This window comes from Mus caroli, chromosome 13, assembly GCF_900094665.2.
Source record: "Mus caroli chromosome 13, CAROLI_EIJ_v1.1, whole genome shotgun sequence".
In the NCBI taxonomy this organism is placed as follows: domain Eukaryota; kingdom Metazoa; phylum Chordata; class Mammalia; order Rodentia; family Muridae; genus Mus; species Mus caroli.
The window spans coordinates 103234194-103256323 of NC_034582.1; the positions used below are offsets into that span (position 1 = coordinate 103234194).

Here is a 22130-nt window from a genome sequence, read left to right on the forward strand (position 1 = left end):
CTCCCCTCCCCTCCCTTTCTTTTCTTTTCTGCCTAGGTACAAATCAGAGAGACAAAAGCTAGCAAAATTACATCTAAGTTGAACAACTGAGAAAGTACAGTTGTAAATGCACTGGTTAAGAAATCCGAGTTTTGTAGGAGAAAATGCAGGCATGACCTGGCTGACTGACCTACCTGGCACGCTGTGCCTCGAAGTAAGAAATGTGGTACACTGTGCTCCTGAGTATTCTCAGAAGTCAGAACACTGAATTCTGAAGTAGCTTGAGTAACCGCCCTGCTGCTGACGTGTCCGCCGTCTCCACGTGTCGTTTTACATACTTCTTCCTCAGTACAGACCCTGGCGGTCTGAGTACTCACTGTCCAATCCAGGGCTGTGCTAACTGATCACAGTCGATAGGCTTCCACTATATAAGTGGTTGCTCATGTGCATAAAGCAGACACTATTCCCTGAAACCATCTCCCGAGTGAGTCTTCCCCACACCCTTCACCAACCCACAGGCACTGCAGTCTTGCTGGGGGATGCTAATGGCAGAGTTGAGAAAGGCGGTTAAAGCAAGCTGAAGAGAAGTCCTCTGTGAACATAAGTGTGATAAGAGTCCCAGGAGAAGGGGTTTGCACATCAGACTCATGACCAAAGGCATGATGTGTGAAAACAAAGTTTATCCAAGACTTTTCTGATCTTCTAAAGACATGTATCCTAAGAAAAAGTGAACCCAGGAAGATGCTAAAATATTGTAACCGTGTAGAAATGAACAGATGGAGATTTGATTACAGTGGGTCATTGTAGAAATTAAGAAAGTGTTGAGTTTATTGGTTAAAAATTAAGTGGGAATATGGTGGGTGTGGGAAGGGGATGGGCAGAAATGAGTCTACATGCGTATTCCAGGACTTCTTATCCATCAATAACTTTATTTTCCTAAATAATTTATATTTTAGTTTTAAATATGAAATGTACACCCCGTCCCATAATTGGACTCAATCCCAATAAGTGAATTGTGCCTTGTAGGTATTAGAATGTAAAAACGTCTATTTCTTCAATATCCTTCGATGAGCAATATTGTTCATAATTGCATACATGTCCATAGAGTCCATTTGCTGGATATATGATCTCAACTGGCTCCCACTCCAGGTCTGTGAATGAAAGCCCAACCCTTCTCACAGCGAGCCAGAGAAGCCCACTGCTGTTGGCTCTGCTGCACTCCCAGCTCAGGCAGACGTTTGCTCTTCAGACAACCTGGTGTTAAGTTCAGTCTCTTCAATGAATTAAAGCAAGTCAGCATTTCACTACCTCAACGAGTTTTGTATAGACAGAGGAAGGGAAATATATAGTATGCCGTTTTCTCATAAGCCAAATTATCTATCTATCTATCTATCTATCTATCTATCTATCTATCTATCTATCCACCCACCACCTATCATCTATCTATCTATCTATCTATCTATCTATCTATCTATCTATCTATCTATCCATCCACCCATCCATCCATCCATCCATCCATCCATCCATCTATCCATCCATCCATGTATTATCTTTCTTTCTCCCTTTCTTTTCTTCTCTCTCTCTCTCCTCTCCCCCCCCCCCCCCCCCCCCCCCCCCCCCGCCCCCATCACTCACCTTGTTCTCATACTTTCAGAAAGTGACTTGCGAGATAGTTTTAAAGAAGACAATGCAAGTACCCTCTGGAGTCACAGTGGGCAAGTCCTTCTACTTAAGTCTAACAAATGTAAGAACCAAATGCCTCCATAGGATTTGCTTGTTTTGGTTTTTCGAGACGGGGTGTCACTGTGTGACCCTGACTGGCCTGTAACTGTCTTTGTAGGCAAGAATGGCCTTGAACTCACAGAGATCCACTGACCTCTGCCTCCTTAGTGCTGGAATTAAAGGCGTGGGCCACCATCCCAACTGCTTCTCTGGGATTTTAGTGCAGAGATTGTCTTAGATTAGAGTAACAGCCAGAGAAGCAAACAATCTTATAAAGTAATATGCTAATATAAATATAAATATGTCCAAAGGTAATATTCTCATTCACTGGCCTTACCTCCTACAATCTCATGTGTTGTGCAACCCTAGAGTATTCCATGTCAACTAAGACAAGATCCCACGTCACACGGTGAGCTGAGTGATTTAGCAGCTCTGACCTGTGAAGACAGTCCAACATTCCTACCTGCTGATCCCTGAGATTTGCACAGCCAGTGTCTACTGATGTGTCAGATTTCTCAGACTTCCTTCCAGGCCCCTTTCCTCCATTCTCTTCTATGCATTAGTTACTTAACATTGTGTTGTAACAAAATACCTGACTAAACCACATAGGCAACATATAGGAAGAGTCAGGGGAGATGCGGAAGGTGTGGTGAGGTTCATGAAGGCAAGAGCTTGTGACTGGAACTCCTTATGCCTCACATCTCACGGAGTAGAGGGGAAGAGTTGTGCTCACTTGGCTTGTTGCTTTCACCCTTCTTAGCCGCCCTGGCTGATGGTCTGATGCTGCTCACACTCAAGAAGGCTCCTGGCTCTTCCATCAGTTGTTTCCTAGAAGGCTCTCGTAGACTAGCCTGAAGGTGCTGGGTGCTTTTGACAATCTCCATTAATAGCCATGTTCAGTTTCTTTTCTCAAGATTAAGGTTTCCCTGCTCTACTTGTATCCAGTGTGACTTGAATGGCCCCCTTTTATTGTCCCATAGCCTATTCTCCTCCTTCCTTTTCTACTGTATGGTGCTAAAATTGTCATCAGCGATGGGCTCTAGTCTCACATTGGATAAGGGTCACACTCTTACACACTTCAAACTCTAATAAAGTTCATGGCATGTAGTGCCTCATGAACGTTGAGTTATTGATAAGATTAGAAGTTAATAGACCACAATCCATTTGCAAAATTCTACTAGAGCACTTGTCACCTTTAGGAGGAAAAAAAAAATCATAGCTAATGGGAAATAGGAAGAAAATTCATTAAAATGACACACATCTTCACTTTGAACATATCTTTGAAACCAGGGGTGAAAGTTTATATATTTTATAAGATTTAAAAATACTTCAAAACAATAAGTTGATTCCAGAAATATCCTAGGAAATGAGGGCAGCTTGCTCTTGGCTCTCAGGCTTCAACATGTTACATAGACATGCTGAGAGAAGCTAGGGCCTTCCTTCATGTGTTTCACATCAGATAAAATGCAGTAGAGCTAACCTGGACAGATCTTTCCCTGTAGCAGAGCCGAGAAATGACTAGCTCACATGGGAGGCAGAAGTCTGCCTCCTCCTCCTCCTCCTCCTCCGGACACCATCAATTCTCTCACTAGGAACAAAGGACATGTAAATGGAGATTGGCTGAGGAGAAGCTGGAATTAATTAAAAAGTCATGTTCGAGCATTTTCTCTTAGAAGCTGTCTGATGTATTTGTTTCAATTTAAAAGCAATCAGAATCAGCTGTGATCACTCTGTAAGACTTTTTAAGAAGAGTTGCAAATGACACCCAAAGTTTGTGTGTGTTCTTGTGTGTGTTCTCTCTCTCTCTCTCTCTCTCTCTCTCTCTCTCTCTCTCGATCTGGTTTTCAGTAGTAGGCCGTAGGCCTCTCTAGGAATGACAACAGACTTATACTAACCTTTAGCCTCACAAATATTGACAAAGAAACTAGCTAGCATTTACAAAGTTTCATGTCCTGTAGCACAGATCTTTTTGCCTCTCAGTCAGTTGTGGGTAAGAGTAATGGGTCCAACATTTCCCAAGGAGGCTGAGTACAGCCTCTGGCCAACTGCTGTGGCTCCTAGCTGACGGCGCTTTTCCCTTTCAAAGACAAGCTGCTGCTTCAGCATCCTCTCCTGGAGTCCTTGGCAAGATTTCAGGCCATGTGTCAGGGGAACCCTTGCGCACATTACTATGACGGAAGCCAAGTGCTGGCCCACAAATATTGAGTATTACTTATCCCCAGGAGAATTGAAGCAGACGCCTGGGTATTGCACAGCTCAGGGTGCCTTGAAGAACACAGAATAACAGAACCCACCGATGTTTATTGCTACTCCACAGCTGCCTGTGACACAGCCCTTTCACAGTCTACGTGGAGTTTAGCCAATAGCATTTGGTGGGGCATTTTCTCTCAGTAGCCCCTCAAATGAAGCAAGATTCGCACAGTTAAATAGAAAAGTTTTCATATATATTTTTAAGTAGGGCCACAGCATATACGACCCCCTAGGGGGCACTTTATTAATGAATGCGACCTGTGTTCTTGGTAAAGGCCACTATTAAACTGGTTCGCTGTGTTTGGCCAGCTAGCTGCAGATGACATTTAGGTGTGTTGTTTGGTGGGGTGACTCAATTTCCTGTAGGATAGCTGGCAACTCCACATTGAATTCTCCCACTCGCCAGGGGAGGAGGGCTAGAAAGGTCAGTTAGGCCTTGTCTTAGAACAGTGGGGTTTAAAATGCCTGAACTTGAAGACATAATAATGACCCTGAAAAACTGTAGCTTGTCACACTGTCTCAGTCCCGGAGTTTGAAAGAAGTAAATTCTAATGCGACAAATCCAGCATTGGTTTTATAAAAGAAATTTGTTTATTCTGCCGTATGTAAATATTCTCTCAGCAGTATGTACAAATGCTGGAGGTTAATTTCATTCTTTAAATATATAGAGAGCACGTGGAACATTTTGGAACGTATGTATGTGACCTTACTTGATTTTTGATAGTCAAAATGGGTAAGCCATGACTGCAACATGTACTGGATCTTTGGCAACCAATTGCTCCTCACGTCGCTATACCACCCACTTAAAGGCAAAGCCCATGTCTAAGTGTCTTGAAACATTAAATTGAAACTTTCCAGGGTTACTGTCCCTCATAAAAAAAAAAAAAAACAAAAAAAACAAAAAAAAAACGACTGAAACGTAATACATAGAGCCGTATTCTGCTAGGCCCAAGGTCTGAATTCTACTTCTGATTTCAGAAAGCTTTCATGAAGATCGCCAAGGTGGGGGTAGGAAGTATACGCCACACACTGGGAGATCCCCTGGAACTCTTGCTTTCTTAGAGTCAGGTGGCAGAAGGCAGAGACATCAAGCCTTAAAGATGTGCAGAGAGGATGCCTGGCTTGGGATAACTAAAAAAAAAACAATGACAGGAGATGGATTCTACACAATAGCTATGCCTCAGACCACACGGCATATACAAACTATGAACATCTCACCTGGCTTTATGTTAATTTCCTCCTTCAGTTTTCTGACTGCCTGTTTTACATAGAGAAGGGAGGAAAGCGGAAACACCAGAACTGTATAGGAAACAGATCACCATGGCGTCCAGTCAGTGCTCCACTTACATATGGAATGGATTCAGTATTTTGAAATATTAAACTAGTGTTTCAGTGCTCTAGGTTGTGGGGCCACAAAGGACTCTCCATGTTTGTGCATCTTTCTTTTACGGAGCCAACCTGTAATATTTTGCAGTTTTGTGATCAGGAAAACCCAAACAGATAAACTATTTAACACTTATCTGGTACAGTTATCTTTAAGATCGTCTCCACTGTTAAAGAAAGAAACATCAACCTTAAATTTCAATTCAAGAGGTTTAAGGAATTGCTGACTTAAGGCCTCTTTAGAGATTAGTGAAGAGGGGACGCACAATTAGAGGCAAATTTCAATACTCAGCAGTCAAAATGACGAGCATACAGTTCAATAATGTCAGAGAAGGACAAGCCAAGAAGCAAGCCTCACACACTCTAAAAGTTACTGAAATTTTTACAAATGTAAGGAAATCTCAGAATCCTGAGATTCAACCCACCGCACTCTTTGTCCTGCCTGATAATTAATGGAGCCTACATTGGGGCAGAATTTCTTTCCCCCACAATACTGTAGATCAGAAGGGGAAAAGGGGAACCCCACCACTTCACATAAAGGCTTTTCCTTTCTCCTGCCAGTTTTGTAGGCTAGACCCCTGGGGTTTCAACTTTTCTCTTTCTGAAATAATATTGCTGTTCAGTTTCGGAACTGGCCAGTTTAGGGAAAGTGCCCAAGTTCCCTGCGTCAGCTTTTATCAACAGAACCCATTTCCCCATAGTTATTCTATCAGTCTATTTCGTCCATAGTGGGCAGAAAACAGACTACCAGACTTTCTGTCTTGAGCCCCAAGTCTAGGGTGTTCTTGTGTTTTCTGCAGAGGAGACACCCCAGCGGGGCATGTGTAAATTCCCCTTGCTCCTTGGTTCCTTCCCATTGCTGTTCCTTTAAGGGTAATTCTGAAGGTGAAATGTAGCCTGTTGTCACATTCTAAGGCATTCTGTCCCCACAAAATTATGGTTTGTCTGTTTACCTCTAACCCAAATTTTTAGAGGGGTTGGCTGGATACTGACAGTCGGCCCCCAGTAGAGGTGATTTTATTCCCACAATTCCCTTTGAGTAAGTAAATCCTAACCTCTGGGACACAAACCCAGGGAAACTTAAACCTGCATGCAGAAAGGGTAGTGCCTGTCCTAAGTCACCTTGCAACCCAGGACACCAGGGCCTAGCAGGTGGCGCTGGGACAGAGGGCCCGGGGACTCCGCTGTGCACCCCAGGGTCCCCCGCGGGGCAGGTGCGCGATTGCACGCGCCTGCGCGCTGGGGGCCATCTGAGCCCCGCCTGAGCCCCGCGGGGACCCCAGGCGGCGGGCGCTCCACGCCGGGTTTTCCGCTGCTCTGGTGCAAGACAGCTCCACAGCAGCGCTGCACACACACACACACACACACACACACACACACACACACACAGATACACATCCACATCCACACACACATACACGCGTGCGTGGCCGCGCCTCCCTCCCGGCTGCGCTTCAAAGCAGCGGCGCCGGCTGCCTCGGGGCGATGCCGCGGCGAGGTGGCGGGGAGGGCGGTCCGGACGGCGTATTGCAACTCGGAACCCTTTCGTAAGGAGTCGCGGGGGAGCCAGACAGCGCCGCGGGGCCGCGAGGGGCGCAAGGGGGAGTGTTCCCGGAAAGCCAGCATGGAGCGGCGCTGCGCCCGCCCGCCCGCGGACTTGAGCGACAAAACAGGAAACGGCGGCCGCAGCTGATTCATTCGCTTCGCGCGTGGGGCTCTCGGCAGGCGGCGGCGTGGAGCCCGGGGCTGCGGGACACGGGGACGCCCCGGAGCCGCTCGCCCGTCTGCGGGGCGAGCCCCTGCTCCCACCCCCTCCCTTGAGCCGGCCACCAGGGGCAGCATCCCCAGCGCAGGGAAGCCCGTGCTCGCGAGCCACTGAGAATCCGCCCGCCGTCCCCGTGCCAAAGTTGGCCTTGCAGCACTTTGCGCCCCTCCCTGGAGGCTGACCCGCGACGTCAAGCTGGAGCATCTCAGCCAGCCTGAGCCCGGCCCCACTAGTCCAACCTCAGCCCCCCGCGCGCCGCCGGGCCCTGCAATATGAAGGAGCAGCCCTCATGTGCGGGCACCGGGCATCCGAGCATGGCGGGGTACGGCAGGATGGCCCCCTTTGAACTCGCTGGTGGTCCCGTGAAGCGCTTACGAACTGAGTCCTCCTTTCCCTGTCTCTTCGCAGAGGAGGCCTACCAGAAACTGGCCAGCGAGACCCTGGAGGAACTGGACTGGTGTCTGGACCAGCTAGAGACCCTGCAGACCAGGCACTCCGTCAGTGAGATGGCCTCCAACAAGGTAAGCCCCTGTTCTGGTTCGGGTGTCAGTGACGCGGCTAGACTGCTGTTTCCCACGCTGGGGAATCACCGATCCCTGTGGCCTGGGGAAATACAGAGAAAATTTTGTCACGCTGACTGCAAGTTAGCTGTTCTGCTCCTTTGGAGGGAGGTTCCTGTTTGCACACCTCTCTTCAGGTAGATTAAACATTTTATTTACAAAATCAACTTTGGCAGAGTTCGAGTATCCCTAGGACGAAGGGTCCTTAGAGTGACACTTTGCCCTTGAAGCAGAAACCCAGTAGGGTCTGGTGGTGGCGTTGCATATTATCAAAGGCACTGCTTAAGATTGCTTGTTGGAAATAAGCCTTGCAGGACTCAGTGAAGGCACCAGGATGCCACCTCCTACCTCGCTGAAACTCTGAAGAGTTCGCTGAACTTGCAACCCTCACTCCCATTTCTCTGGTTCTCAGGGTACCTTGGAAGGATGGAGCCTTTAAATATTCTGTTCCCTGTATGTACCATCTGCAGAGAACAAAGTTAGGAGGGTCTTGTGCTTCGTTTGTCTCCTTCGGTCTTGGAGAACAGGTCCAGGTTTCTGAGGTCATTTAGCCGCCACTAGGCTTCAGCTGGGCATTTGTGTCATGTGTGCCAAAGCGCTGCAGGTCTTGGCAATTAATGAAGCATGGGGGGCTACGAAGTAACCTTCAGCATCAGGCAGCCTTTAAGCAGCCTGGGAGATAAGGTAGAGTACTTCTAGAGTTGCATTTAAAACAACAAAATCATGTGTTTTCCATCTTCGGCTTTGCAAAGAAATGATTGAGATTATGTGTTAATGACCGGATGGCCTAGGGGCCAGGGAAGGAGGCTTCTACATATTTGATGCAAACGGCTGAACGAGTCAATAAGGATCTGTGGCAGTTAGAAGGAATTGTCTCTGTAGACTGTTTTTGTAGTTTTGGACACCTCTTTACAAGGTCAGGAGGGTGGTGACATTTTGCCTCTTGTATCTCTGTCTGTCAGTGAATGATGCTTTCTTTCTTGGTTCTGTTTGCTCAGCATAGTTTCTTTCCCACCTGCTTTATTTCTCATGCAGAATATATATGTATATATATATATATATATATATATATATATATATATATATATGCCTTAGCTTGTCAGCCAGCCACGGGATTGTTGTATCCAGAACACTTTTCATAGAGTTAGCATTGTTGCTGAAGTGAAAAGTTGGCCATTAACTAACCGGGCTCCCCAAAAGTACTAGCTCACCGGTTTGTACCATATTGATAATCAAATCTGCATTTGATTGCCCTTTTTTTTCCCCTTTGGTCATCTGGGCCTCATTTCTAAATTCGGCTCGGCTCTTCATTCCAATGACCAGTTACTGCTTTCTACTACTAACTCCCCGAAGCAGCATTGAGTGCCCTTGTCCTCCTTGGACTAACAAACTGTGACATTTATTAAAATATAACCTTATCTTTTTATAATTTGCTTTATAAAGCAGAAGACACATGCTGAATATGTCCAGTGTCTTAAGTGCTGAGCGGGCCGTTATCAGTAGGCCCGTGTTCTCGTATCTCTTGTATAAATGTGGCAAGAGACAGATCAAACGCTGAAAGCCCCTTGGCCAGATACATGCATTTGCCTGTTATTTCAATCTCATTTGACAATACTTTCAACATAACTTGACCACACTTTGCATGCACTTTCCCTAAAATCCATATTCTCGATGGTGAAACCTGCATTTGAGATTAATAATTGATGTGAGATCGAACAGCACCGTGACTTAAACTGTGAAGTGACTTATGTCTGTGTTTTAGGCTGAAAACTATACGTCACAGGGATTGCTCAAAATAATGCCTGTCTTTTATAGGCACCAAATTAGACAGGGCTCTGTCTTTTTTTTTTTTTAATCTTCATTGAAAAAGGTTTTCAGACTTTGTAATAGCTACTACACGATCCTATGGGAGGTGGGTTAATTTGGCTGAAGTGAGATAAAGGAAGAGTTCTTCAAAATTCTTCAAATTTTGCAATTCTTCAAAAATGCATACAGCTGTGCTGATGCCTGGTGGTCAAAGGATTATTAACATGACACATTAAATATTATTACTTACATATTTTATATTATACTAAACACTAAATACTAAATATGTTTGCCCAGTTGACTACTGCTTGAAGTTTTAGTGTCAAAGCCATTCATTGCTTTGTGAATTCATTCATTCCTAAACTCTTGAGCCCCTTTCAGAGATGAGAAAGTTAACTTAGAGAAAAAAGAAAAGTTCCTGAGAATGGTTGTAACATCAGCCTTCCACTTAATAAACAAACCACTTCCACCCAGTGATAAAGTGTGTCGGAACAACTGGTCAACCAAGGGCTGGGAGAGACAGCCTGCCTTCATTTTGGCTGGCAATGTGAACAGCTTCCTTGGGCTATTATATCTGAGTGAATGAGTCTGGCAAGTTACTTCTTGGTAGATAAAATTTATTGCCCTATATTCAGTTAATGCAATCAGCTCATTTTTCTTTTGCCTTGAAATATCAGGATAGTGTTCTCCTCTGAGGAAGTTTTAAACACTTTTTTCCTAATATTAAAAACACAATAATGCACAAATAAGAAGTCTAGATTTTTTTAAAAACTGTTAACAGACAGGATCTATTATGGAGGTGATTTGGCAGGCAGAAAGCGGGGAAGCCAGATCTTTCAGCCTGCTAACGGAGAATTCGTATAGGTAAAAGATCTCAATAAAAAGAAATTTGCAATGATTAGTAGTTTTAAGGTGATGTCTAGCAGACAACACATTGTCTGTGTTGCTTGCTCAGGACAAGAATATGGTTGAAATCTTGGCCAAGGCAAGGGGTGGCTGTAACTCATGCTAGATGCTTGTACTGGAGGCGTAAGAGATTCCAGATGGCATTTAATTTGAGTGATTACATCTACAGCATTTACTCTCAAATGCACATTAATCTGCCTAAGAGTTGTACAGATTTCCCTCCCCCCCCACCCCCCACCCCCGGAACCAGCAATTGAGGGCAATTTCAGTGAGGCCTCGGGGCTTTAGAGCTGGACAGACCTAGAAGTTCATTCTGTGTTTTATTCTCTTCTTCACTGAGTTATTAAAACATTATAATTTACGTAAACTTTTTAAGCTACAGTTTCCTTTAGTATAATCTGGGGCATAACAATAACCATTTTGAAAGGGCAATGTAAGAGTTTGGGGTCAAATTTTCTTGAGTTCCTTTTTTTGTCTGAAGTATTCACTTTTATTAGTTTACTGCACAAGAGTAATTTTTGGTAGAAATTCTATGTGTCATAGATTTTTGTAATATGTCTTTATCATCCATAAATAGCTAGAATAGTTTGAGTTTCTAAGGAGATGTCCAGGCATTTCTTAAGTTCACATTTAAATTCCAGATAGAATGAGGTGTTTTTCTGCTATTCTGTAGCTGGAAATATAGGCCTTGCTAGCCTTCAAGACATACATATGTATGAGTTTGGGGGCACATTGCTGTCCTTCTATACAGATTCTGCAAAGCTAAAATATTTTCAAAGTAAAATACTTTAAGATACTTTCATGGTGTTTCTGGTCACACCCCCCCCCAAAGGGGTCAGATAAGGGTTGGAAGGTGTCTGCATGAGAGCCGGCAGAAGTCTGGTCCCCGGAGTTCACAGAAATTTCTGTTCCAACCTTGCAACAACCCTCTCATGATCTAATAATGCTCATTTTACTGGGTCTTCCATGTAAGATCAGTGATGCTTGCAGGAGAAAAATGAAATCCTTTTGAAATAACCCTAAAACATATCAATCTAAAAATATTAGCTTGTGTCTGCTCTCACATTTTGGGGGTAGTTCGGCAGCTCAGCACTCTTGGAAAGCACTGGGCTTTCCAGCGAACTGTAACTTGGTCTTGAAATTGGGATTCAAGCATCCTTTGGAAAGACTTAAGGTTTTTCCGTGGTTCCTTTCAAAGGCACCCACATCGGCTTTGCACTTGTAGTGATGCTTTCTCTGTTAGTCTTAGTTTGTCTTTTGGGTCCATTGCTGGTCTCTGCTTTGAGAACAAATTAAGCTTCTCTTCTGGAGCCCGGTTCTTCTCAACTATTTTCCCACTGGCTCCCCCTGCTGCCGTATGTGTGCCAGCTCATAGCACAGGCTAGCACTTGCTGTGACTTCAGATAATAACGGTTTTATTCCGGCCAGGAGGTTTGCAGGAAGGAAGATGGGTTGTTCACAGCTGTAGCTGAATCTTAAGATATTCCAGCCCTGCCCCACAAAAGTATAAGGTAACTCAGAAGGACTGAAATCCCATTACAAAGGAAGCTAAGTTAGTTGCAAGAGGCATTTTAAGTAGTGACAATTAAAACAGTTTTAGCTGTTAAAACATAAAAAAGAGGATTCTTAAGAGTTCATATATATACATATATATGCCTCAATAAATATATAAATTTTAAGAGAAAAGCTCTTGTATAGCCATAGAAACTGGGAACTTGGCTTCTTGATATTTTGAGTTTGGTGTCTTATGTTTCCAACTTCTTAATAAAGGTAGATTTGGGAAAGCTTTTTTGTTTGTTTGTTTTTTATTTTTTTATTTTTGTCTCTAGAGCCTCACATAAAAGATAAAAACATAAAAGATTTGGAATCCTTTATATTACCACAGTTAGAAAAAATTCTCCCTTTGCTTTTAAATAGTAATAGAAAAACAAAACACTTGCTTAAAAATGCTTTAAGTTTTACACACATCTGTGTGTGTGTGTGTGTGTGTGTGTGTGTGTGTGTGTGTGAGTGTGTGTGAGTGAGTGTGTGAGTATGTGCATCTCTCTGGTCTGGAAACATTGCTATAAGGATTTTCACTTCATTGACATGTAAGGTCTTTGTTTATAACGTAGCAAGACATGAGAAACTAAAGGGAAAAAAGCCAACAGTGTCATTGGTTCAGTTCCTGGGTCAGCTTTCTGTGTTGGCTCGCATAAACTAACCCCTCACTCCTTGCTTCTATGTTTCATTAAATAAATCAATCACTAAGAGAATGCTTTCAGCTATCATCAATCAATCAATTTGATTTATAGGAAAATGGTAGCTTCTATGGCACAGTATTAACTATCCCGCCCTTTTAAAAAAAAATCAAAATGTTAAGGCTTAGTTGGGATAAAACAGTGAGTGTCCTTAGCATGATTAAAGCTTCCCTGGACAACCTCCTTCCCCAAAGCCAAGGCCAGGAGACGATGCTTTGAAGGACCCAAGGCGTCCAGTGCACAGGGATGTCAGGAATAGAAAAGCAGTTTCTTCATTCCAACAGTTGGGTGACGCACCTAGAGACTTTCTTAAAGAGCAGACATATCCGTGATGTTCACTAGGACATTAGTTAAATTGGACACAGCAGCTAACGTAATCATGGGTTTACGATCTTGTCCCGTGGAAAATACCAAACGTTTTTTTCTTTTGTGATTGTTCAGTATTCTTGGCTTTTGGAAATATTTTTGCTGAACTTTCTATGTAAGGCAGATGAGTGGCATTTACTTGCTGTCCTGGCCCGGCGCACGCACTATTAGTGCTTACAGCAGCCCTGCAGAGTGGAAAGAACATAGATGTTTGTCGTCAGGGGAACTTGGTTTCAGGTTCCAGCTCTGCCTGTTTGCTCCCTAATAATTTGGGCAGCAAGCCTTGCCTTCCCCAAAGCTCAGTGTCTTCATTTATAAACACAGCAGTGAGAAGGGCAATCCGATTGGGATGCTGGGCTAGGGATCTAGGGCACTCGGTAGAGTGAGTGCCTGCCTAGTATTCATGAAGCCCCTGGGTTCAACCCCTTGCACAGCATAAACAGGGCCGCAGGGTACACGCCTGTCATCCTAGCACTTGGGAAGAGGACCGAAGGAGCAGTAGTTCAAGGTCACTCACCACTTCATAGATAAGTCAAGCCTACCTGTAATATGGAGGTACTGGGGAAGGGGTATAGGGAGAGAAGGGATAATATCTAGGGAGGGGAGGGAGAGGGAAGAAGAGAGGAAAGGAAGGAGAGAGAGCAAATGCTACAATGCACACAAAGTCCAGCTTGGTGCAGAGAGTACCCGAGCACTCCATACGTTCTATGTATCCATAGGAAAAACCGAGCTTAGGAGAACCCAGTATTGTATTCTTTGTAGGAACATAAGACTGTATTATTTCTGTTCCGTTCGAAAGTGTAGTCTGTTAGTGCTGTTCCAACTTTGTGATTCCCAGGCGATTTGATGTGTGGTGTTATATGTTAAGTTTTGGTTCAAAGCAATTTCAAAAAGTGCCCCCTGGAATGCTTGACATTAAGTAGTGTTTTTCCATTTGTTTTCAGGGAGTTCACACCTTTTGCTTCTTCCCATAATTTTACAAATATATCCTTTAAAAAAAATCTAACATGGAGTTTTCATTGTTGTTTGTTTGTTGTTGTTGTTTAAATGCCTTAAACTCTGAGCTTTTTCTGGCAAAAATGCATAAAGCAGTAGCAGAGAATAGCCTATCCAGTTTCCCCTAGAAATAAAGGCATCTCTCCTTCCAATGACATTGGAAGTACCCAGGCACACCACTTCTTGTTACTATTTAATGTTCAAAAAAGCATGTTCAGAGCACAGTCCACCATTCCACTTTATAATATCTTAATTAATATAGTATGGCATAAATATTTCCTTGCCTCATCAGAAGAGAGGCGTGACAAGCACCTGTACCCCTTATCATGGGCACACTTAGCACTTAAACTTTGATTTGCGATATCGCATTATAGTAGGGGATTGAGATCCCTTAGAGAGAGAGTTGCTTCTATATTCAGGCAGGGAATGTACAAGAAGAGCCTGGAGCGTCTTACAGTGCCAGATAGGAAGGACGTGATCACACACACAGAACTCCCCCGATGAGGACATACCAGCCTGATGCAAGAGTACACCGAAAGAACACCCAGTGGCCTGAGCTGGAACAATTTGAGCAAGAAAATGTGAAATTAGGTTATGACCCAAATTATAAAACAAATACACATAACCCATACTGGAAACAACAACAACAACAACAACAACAACAAAAACCCCAGCTGAGCAAAATGATATGGGGCATAGACAAACTTGTGGGCAGGAACACTCCGAGTCACTGTTGTACGTTCTCCCCATGAGAAGGGAGAATTCCACTCCCCAGCCCCAAAATATGGAGACTGGACAACAGTTTCCTTCCACATAGCGTAGTATGAACTGGGTGGGTGGGGGATCGGGGGACTTTACCCTGCAGTGAATACTGACGAGCCCTGCCTTGGCCAGGTTGTCAAGTCCAGCACTGACAGTTGTGAGCCATATTGACCATATATCCTTGATATGCTCTGATAAAAATGGCTCTTTGCATCTGTTAGCCTCATACTGTGAACATGGCCCCAGTCTAATCGCAGGAATATGTTTATCAGACAAATTGAAGTTTGCGACATTTTACAGTATACCAGGTCAGAATTCCTCAGAACTTTTTAAGGTTAATTACCACCAATGAGGAAAACGTAGGAAACTCTCTCAAGCGAGAAGAGCTGTGGCCTGGTACTGTGACATGTTGTCCTAGGTGGGTCCCTGGGACAGAAAACAGACATGTCCTAGGGGCTAAGGGACCCCGAGTCGTCATTATGTGTTAGATTACTGCAACAATTATAACTGCAACCAGTGTGAAGTGTCAGAGATAGGAGAAATTGAGTGTGGAGCAGCCAGGACTTTTAGCTTGTCTGTGCACGTTTCCTGTGAGTAAACATGTTCTAAAACAAAGTGGTTTAAAACCTCCAGCCTCCTAGGCACATCTGAAAATGCTGCCTCCTCTATCAAGCCTGTTTTACTCCATTTCCCTCCAGACCTCCCTCCTCAGCCTCCAGCTTTCCTAATTGACTGTGAGGCTTTTCTTTCTTTGACCTTGCAAAGACCTTTCTGTGTGATTTTTCCCAACCTCTTAACATGGCTTGCTGCTGTTTTATTCTGACGACAAGGCTTCCCATAGTTCATTTATCCAACACTCAGCATCAATGTGTTGATGTTCACGTAAAGTGAGACCTAGCAAGAGGCATTGGTTACCTCAAATGTCATTTTTCACTTCTGATTGGAAAGTCGAGCTCTAGAATGCCTGCTTTTCCTTTCGTTGGTAGAACCCTGAGCGAGTCTCACTAGGAATCTCACTATAACATAACGCAATGTTACATATTCTAAATTAGTCTTAAGTTGGTTCAATTAAGCATTTTATCATGCATCGGCAAAACCATGCAGGTCATGGAAGCGGCTTCCCTATGTTTCCTTGTGTGACTATTTGATTATTAGCATTCTCCTTATCAGCTTATTATTCCAACTGAAAGGGGTTTGTTGGGATGTTTTCCCCACTAGCTTGTGAAAACATGGTGTGTGTTTTGGACGTGTCTGTTGGATGGGATTCTGGGAAGTTTTGCCCAGCATGTGTGCTTTAGCTCCCATTAGCATCTCTGGCCTGCAGCACAGCCAGCCCTATGGTGACAGCCCCTAGCTCTTATTTCTGGCAACAGTGTGCTGTGTAGATGTATGCACACTAATAGGAAGGACTTTGGCCTGTCATAAACAGGTCTAGGGTATGGAGAACACAGTTGTGATGGGGATGTATCCATAGCAACCAGTCTAAGATGTAACTGCCATATTGGAATACATTCACACCAATGGATGTGGCCCTCTCCCACCCTTCAGGAAGCTGACTCTCAAGGCCACTGTGCCTGCTCACAGCAGCACTCTTGTTGCGCTGTTTCGGTCTTAAAGGGGAATAAAGACATCGTAAAGAATATGTTTCAAATGATTCACAGGGTGTGCCTATTAAAGTGGAGTGGACTTCTTGCCTTAGTTTTCTTTTTAATTTTATCTGATCATTCTGATCCAAACTGACTACAGAACAACAGATATTTCCCCACAGTGGTAAAGCTGCAGAGGAAAAAAAATATTTGATCATACAAAAATGATTATTTTTAAGGAATTATATATACTGAATTATACATATTTTTAAAGCTCATTTCTTAGTAATTACTTAATACCTTTATGCCAGCTCCAGTGCTTAGAAAAGAAATACGTTCTTTGCCCAGGAATGCTTCTATTTTATATTGGCTAGGTTTGTCTTGTTTTGTTTTTAAATTTTAGGGGAGAAAATGAACCATATAGCCATAGTGAAATTCGTAGCAAAAAATTTAACAAAATTACTTTCCAATTTAGAGATGCTTTCTGTTTTTAATAAAAAGTATTCATATAAGTATTTGCAGATGCATTTATATCACTCTGTTATGTATGAGAAAAACTCATTTCACAAAAGAGGCTAAGCTATAATTCTGTTGAACGAATATTTTAAAAATTAGACAAATTTGGAGTGCAATTCCTTTCTTTGGCTGAGGGTTAAGCTACATGAATCATAGTTTTTTATTTTTATATTTTTAATATTTCAAATCGACTTCAAAAATTAAATTGTGATAAAATGAAGAGGATTAACATCATCTTTGCTGTCAACTGTTGACTTTCTGTTCTCTGGTTTCATACTTTTATGTTCTCGGTGCCGTCCCCTTAGTTCTACACAGCGGTAAGTAGAGATGAGTTTTGAGACATCATAAAGAAGCCTCTAGAAATAAACTTATTTCTCATTACACATCAAGAGAATATTGGTTTACCTGGGAGTTGTTGGACCCAGAGCTGAGTTTTTCCATGTGTTGTTAGTGGTTGAAGGGCACAGAGGGGGACAGTCAAAAAGTCCATGAGTTCAGAGAGCTGCAGCGCTGTTCTCTACGGGAGGAGTCAGATCCAGTGGGCAAAAACCTTCCAGCTCTTTGGTCTTCCTGGCACATATTTTTACACTGTCCTTTCGGCACATATGACTTCCGCCATAGTTAGTTAGAAAAGTCCCGCACAGTTACGTAATGGGAACCACTTTTGTGTGTTCACACACCTCCAGCTGGGATATCTGGTGTCGTCCTGGAGTCAATGCACTGTGTGTTAGAAACTTTCTACCACAATCCACAGACGGATAGAGGGAGAGCCATACGTGTTCTCAGACTACACTCTGAAAGTATGCACAGACATTTAATGACTGTTTAAAGTGACATCAGCAACATGTTAATTCCCAGAAGGGGATCCTCTACTTACCAAAGGATCGTACATCGTGAGTCTAGGACATCTTGTTCTGCTTCCCTTCTTGTCGTGTCGGATGGGAACGGAACTACCTCGAGCTCTAGCTCTTTGCAAGAGTTGGACTTAAGGCAGCCCGATCTTTATGGGAGGGCCTCGGGTAGGACCATGTAGCGAAAGCTTGAGGCACAAGTTGGCTGAGAATTTAGGAATAACATTGGATAAAGCCTGGCTGATGGTGGCGTTTGTGGCAGCAGACAGTTCAGGAAAGGTGTAAGCAGCCTTGGGATTTTAAAATTAGCCCTACTATAAGTTGGCTTGGAGTTGGGTTTTTTTGTTTTTGTTTTTGTTTTCTAGTTGGGACAAAAGGAAATAAGGCTCTGGATTCCTGGGTTGGGGTAATAGATGAAAATTGCAGAAAAGTAGGGTAGAGAGCTTATCTATGGAGTGTCACTGAGGAGTATTCCAGCTGACCTGGGGTCAAGACTCTGGCTGGAGGCAAAACTGATCAGGTGGTGTCCCTGCCCCTCCCGCTTCTCACTCCAGCCTTGGGGCTCCTATGGTGAAATGCAGTTGTCATGAGAGATTGGGACAGCCTGGAAGGAAAAAAGAAATCCCAGACAGGTCAGCCAAAGGGTGCAAAGATCTAAGGAAGGACAGTCAGCTATGGGTGTGGGAGGAGGGGTGGGGCTGACAGGAGAGTGAAATTTATGGCCACGGGTGTATTTCACGAGACTCAGCCTCTTTAGCACTCCAAGCTGGTGTCACCTCCTTCACCTGTGACCTCCTTGAGTCCTAGCCCAGTAGCAGCATGGGTAGTTTATGCAATCCAGCCGCTGGGCCACCCCCCTGAGGAACGTGTTGTTTGGGAGTGAAGGAAGTTGAAGAGGCATGGGTATAGTGGGGAGCGAGCTGCAAAAGGATGGAAGAAACCAGGTCACAAGAAGTATGGGTGGGTCCTAGGAACGGGGTGTCAGCTGCTCCTACATGCTCCAGTGGAACGGAGGGGCAGGTGTCGGCGACCCTTTTCACCATTCTGATGTCCCCTACATTCTGATGAGTTTTCCAATCCCAAGACAGGATAAAAATGTACCCCACACTAGAGATGTGACCTTGGATAATTAAATTGTTCCTGTCTCTCTGAGCCTGTCTTCTATGTCAGTTGAAACATATATAACCCGCCTCTCAGGACTTGTTAAAAGCAGAAGCCTGCGCATGGAGGCCCCAGGGACTATCTTTAGTAGGGATAGCACTGCAACTATTTTTAAACTTAAAAGGTCAACTTTATATGCTGCTGTATAGGTGACCCATTGCAACCGGAGCTAGAGTCAACAGGCGTGGGGGAAGCTTACGGGGTGCCTTTGAAATCCTGATACCCAGCCACAGTGATTTATGGGGCCTCAACTCTCTCCGGTATGCAGTGCTCACTGAGTTTGTTGACTTTAGTTTTAGTTCGGTAGCCTAGCACCCTGTGATAGCATATTTTTATTTAAACTGACCAGTTAACACTGGTCACCCAGGGCGATTGTGCACGAAGGCAACCACAGGAAAGGGAGCCCTTGGAGATCTTCACTCTGGGGTTCCAGAGTTGGCCCTTTTTCTTTTTCTTTGATTTTTTTTTTCCCTCTTTTGGGGACGATTTCCAAGGCACTAGGTTCTGTGCAAGCCACTAAGACTGTGGCTAAGGAAGTTCCACAAAATCAACAAGGATGCTGCTAGCTCTCTTTCCTGGTAGAAGTTGAAATGAGAACTAAAAGTGAACCCTTTCTTTCACAGACTAGACATGACAATCCAGCTGAGAAAACAGGAGTGCAAGAGCCATGACCTTGAATCTGGTGCCATCTCAGTGATGGGGCTTTGGTCATGAGTCTGTCACTAGCCATGGCCAGCGATGAGAAATTCCCTAGTGGTGCAGTTGTCATAGGGGTTGAAAAAGAGTCACCATTTAGGTAAATGATTCACTTTCTACCTACTGTCAGCCACTTAGCAGAGAAATCACACTTGGGCTTCTTAGTCAAAGGCTGCTGGGTGTTTGTTTGTTTGTTTTTAATTCCAAAAATCTTTCTCCTTAGAGGTTTACCTAATTAATTTCACTGAGGTAGAATAGGTTTGTTTTTGTTTTTGTTTTGTTTTGTTTAAAAAAAAAAACAGCCCTCTGTTACTTGTCAAGGCCTTTATCTCTAAGTGAATCCAAACTTTTTAATGCTAGACCTGCCCTTGGTTTTGGTCTTTATTCAAGTCACCTTTGAATGACATTTGCAGCTTGCATGTCTTTGTTACTTGGGATAATCTGTCACCGTCTCCCCACTATACCACGTTTGTGGGTAAACATTTTTAGTAGCGACTGGGTATGTTCTATGCCTTGTGACTGCTGACAGTGAGATGCAGTTTTTAGTTTCTCAGTGAGGGATATTTTTTAGCCTTGTTCTTAGGGACCATCTCCAAGGTTCTTATGTGAAAAGGGAGATTTTTTTTTGTGTATGAGTGCTTATATGAAAACATACCACTACCAAACATGCAGACATACTATGGAAAATATGGCTGGCTATAGGAGCAAGTCATTGTGTGCTAATGAGCAATAGACAACTCCCATCTCCTTGTAGAAGACGTTCAAAGAACATTGACTCGACCTAGAGGAGCAGGATGATTGGGGAGCGTCCCGGAATTACTACGGAAGTTGATTTGAGCATCTAGGGATTCTGTAGGTAAGAAGGAGTGGAGTGGCTAGACAGTGCAAGGAGGAAGGGGGCATGCTTATAGACTGTGCTGTTGGTTGTCTATGGAGGTGGGAAGCTAATGGTGCTTCTGGAAGCGAAAGACTGGAAGAGAGAATCTAGTTATAGGGCCAGAGGCAGACACCAGACCTATAGATTTGGCAGCACTCTGGGCTGCCCTATTTGCAGGTCTAAGCCACCTGTAACCCCTGAGACCCTCGAGGAACTCTTACATTTGATTGTAAGGAAAACAGCAGCAGTGATTTTAGAAAAGTACTTAAGAGCCAGGGTCATCTTGAGTGAAAAGACCCTAAACAAGTTGAATCAGAGAGCGAGGCAGCAAGGGGAGAAGGGAACAGGTTAGAAACGACATGAAAGGACTGGATGAAGGCAGGAAGACAAAGGTGTGGAGGATCAGGAGGCCAAGGCCGGAGAGGTGGGATTCTAAGCCCAGACGGTGACGTGCTGATGATTTAGTACTAGGACGAGAAGGCAACAGTGGGTGGGGGATGTTAGACAGTCTCTCAGTCAAGTCTGTCTGTGGGAAATTGCAGTGAGGTGTCTGACCACATAGAATTACCCCGCACACCTTCCGTAATGAGCACTAAGATTGAGAAAACAAACGGTTGGAATGCAGAGATGGCTGAGGCTCAAGAACACTTCCAATTCTTCAGGAGGACCAGAATTCAGTGCCTAGCACCTGTGTTATGTCTCTCACAGACGCCTGTAACCACAGCTTCAACGGACCCGAGGACCGACCTCTCAGGAGCCAGCTCACTTACACTAATGGACACGCACTCGGGCCATAAACACAAATACGTATAACAAAAATAAGACAAATAGGGAGCCCCGACTCGTTGTTGATGGAAGTGCAAGCTAGCAACCGTATAGGAATGGAGATTCCGCACAAAGCTAGGAATAGATCAGTCAGCTGACCTAGCTCTCCCCCTGGACATATACCCAAAGAACTCCGAATGCTACTGCCGAGATACTTGCTCACGTATGTTGACTGCACTCTCCACAGCGGTGAGGAGAAATGCCGTTCATATACACAGTTTTAGTTTCACGAGGCTTCCCTGTGAGTTTTAGAAGGCAGTTTCGTGAATGATCAGAACTGACAATTCTGGATGCCACCTGCTTAGTGTCCCCAAATAGAAGTCTACATGGTCCTGATCTGCATGAGTACTCCCCTCAGCTACGAGAGGAAAGTGACAGCCTTGGCTATTATTGTTCCTGTTCAGCCACTGATCACCCTTCATAATGCTTGCAGTGTTTTTTGTGTAAATGGATGGGGGTCAGTGCTCCCTTCTGTTGCCACATTTATAAGATGCGTCCCTGAGCTATGTTCTTTAAAAAAACAAAACAAAAAACCAAAAACAACCCTATGTCAAGAAAGAGCTCCAATTAAACAATGCTGTTAGTGTTGTATTCATTATACTAATTAATACACATTTAGTCAAGTGGAATGAACTTACAGAGTCATTGTTCAGGAGAGTTAGTCTACTGCTATAGCTGTCTTCAGACACACCAGAAGAGGGCCTCGGATCCCATTGCAGACGGTTGTGAGCCAGCATGTGGTTGCTGGGAATCAAGCTCAAGACCTCTGGAAGAGCAGACAGTGCTCTTGAGTCATCTCTGCAGCCCCTGCATACCATTCTTAATCTGATTGTATCCCGTGTCATGGAGATAGTCCTGCTGCTGACCCGGTGAACTCTGGCCG

The 22130-nt window shown here is 44.1% G+C and overlaps 1 protein-coding gene across 9 annotated transcripts in view; it reads left to right on the forward strand.

Annotated features, from left to right (window-relative positions):
* The window catches only part of Pde4d (phosphodiesterase 4D), a 1431689-nt gene that overhangs the window by 1371869 nt on the left and 37690 nt on the right, over nucleotides 1–22130 (forward strand). For 8 of the 9 annotated variants that reach the window (XM_029468212.1, XM_021180268.2, XM_021180267.2 and 5 more), the window contains one exon: nucleotides 7508–7620. In XM_029468212.1, coding sequence (XP_029324072.1) covers nucleotides 7508–7620 — 113 coding nt within the window. Of the gene's footprint in view, nucleotides 1–6951; nucleotides 7422–7507; nucleotides 7621–22130 lie in introns of those variants that run through there. The other variant, XM_029468218.1, reaches the window with a different exon arrangement.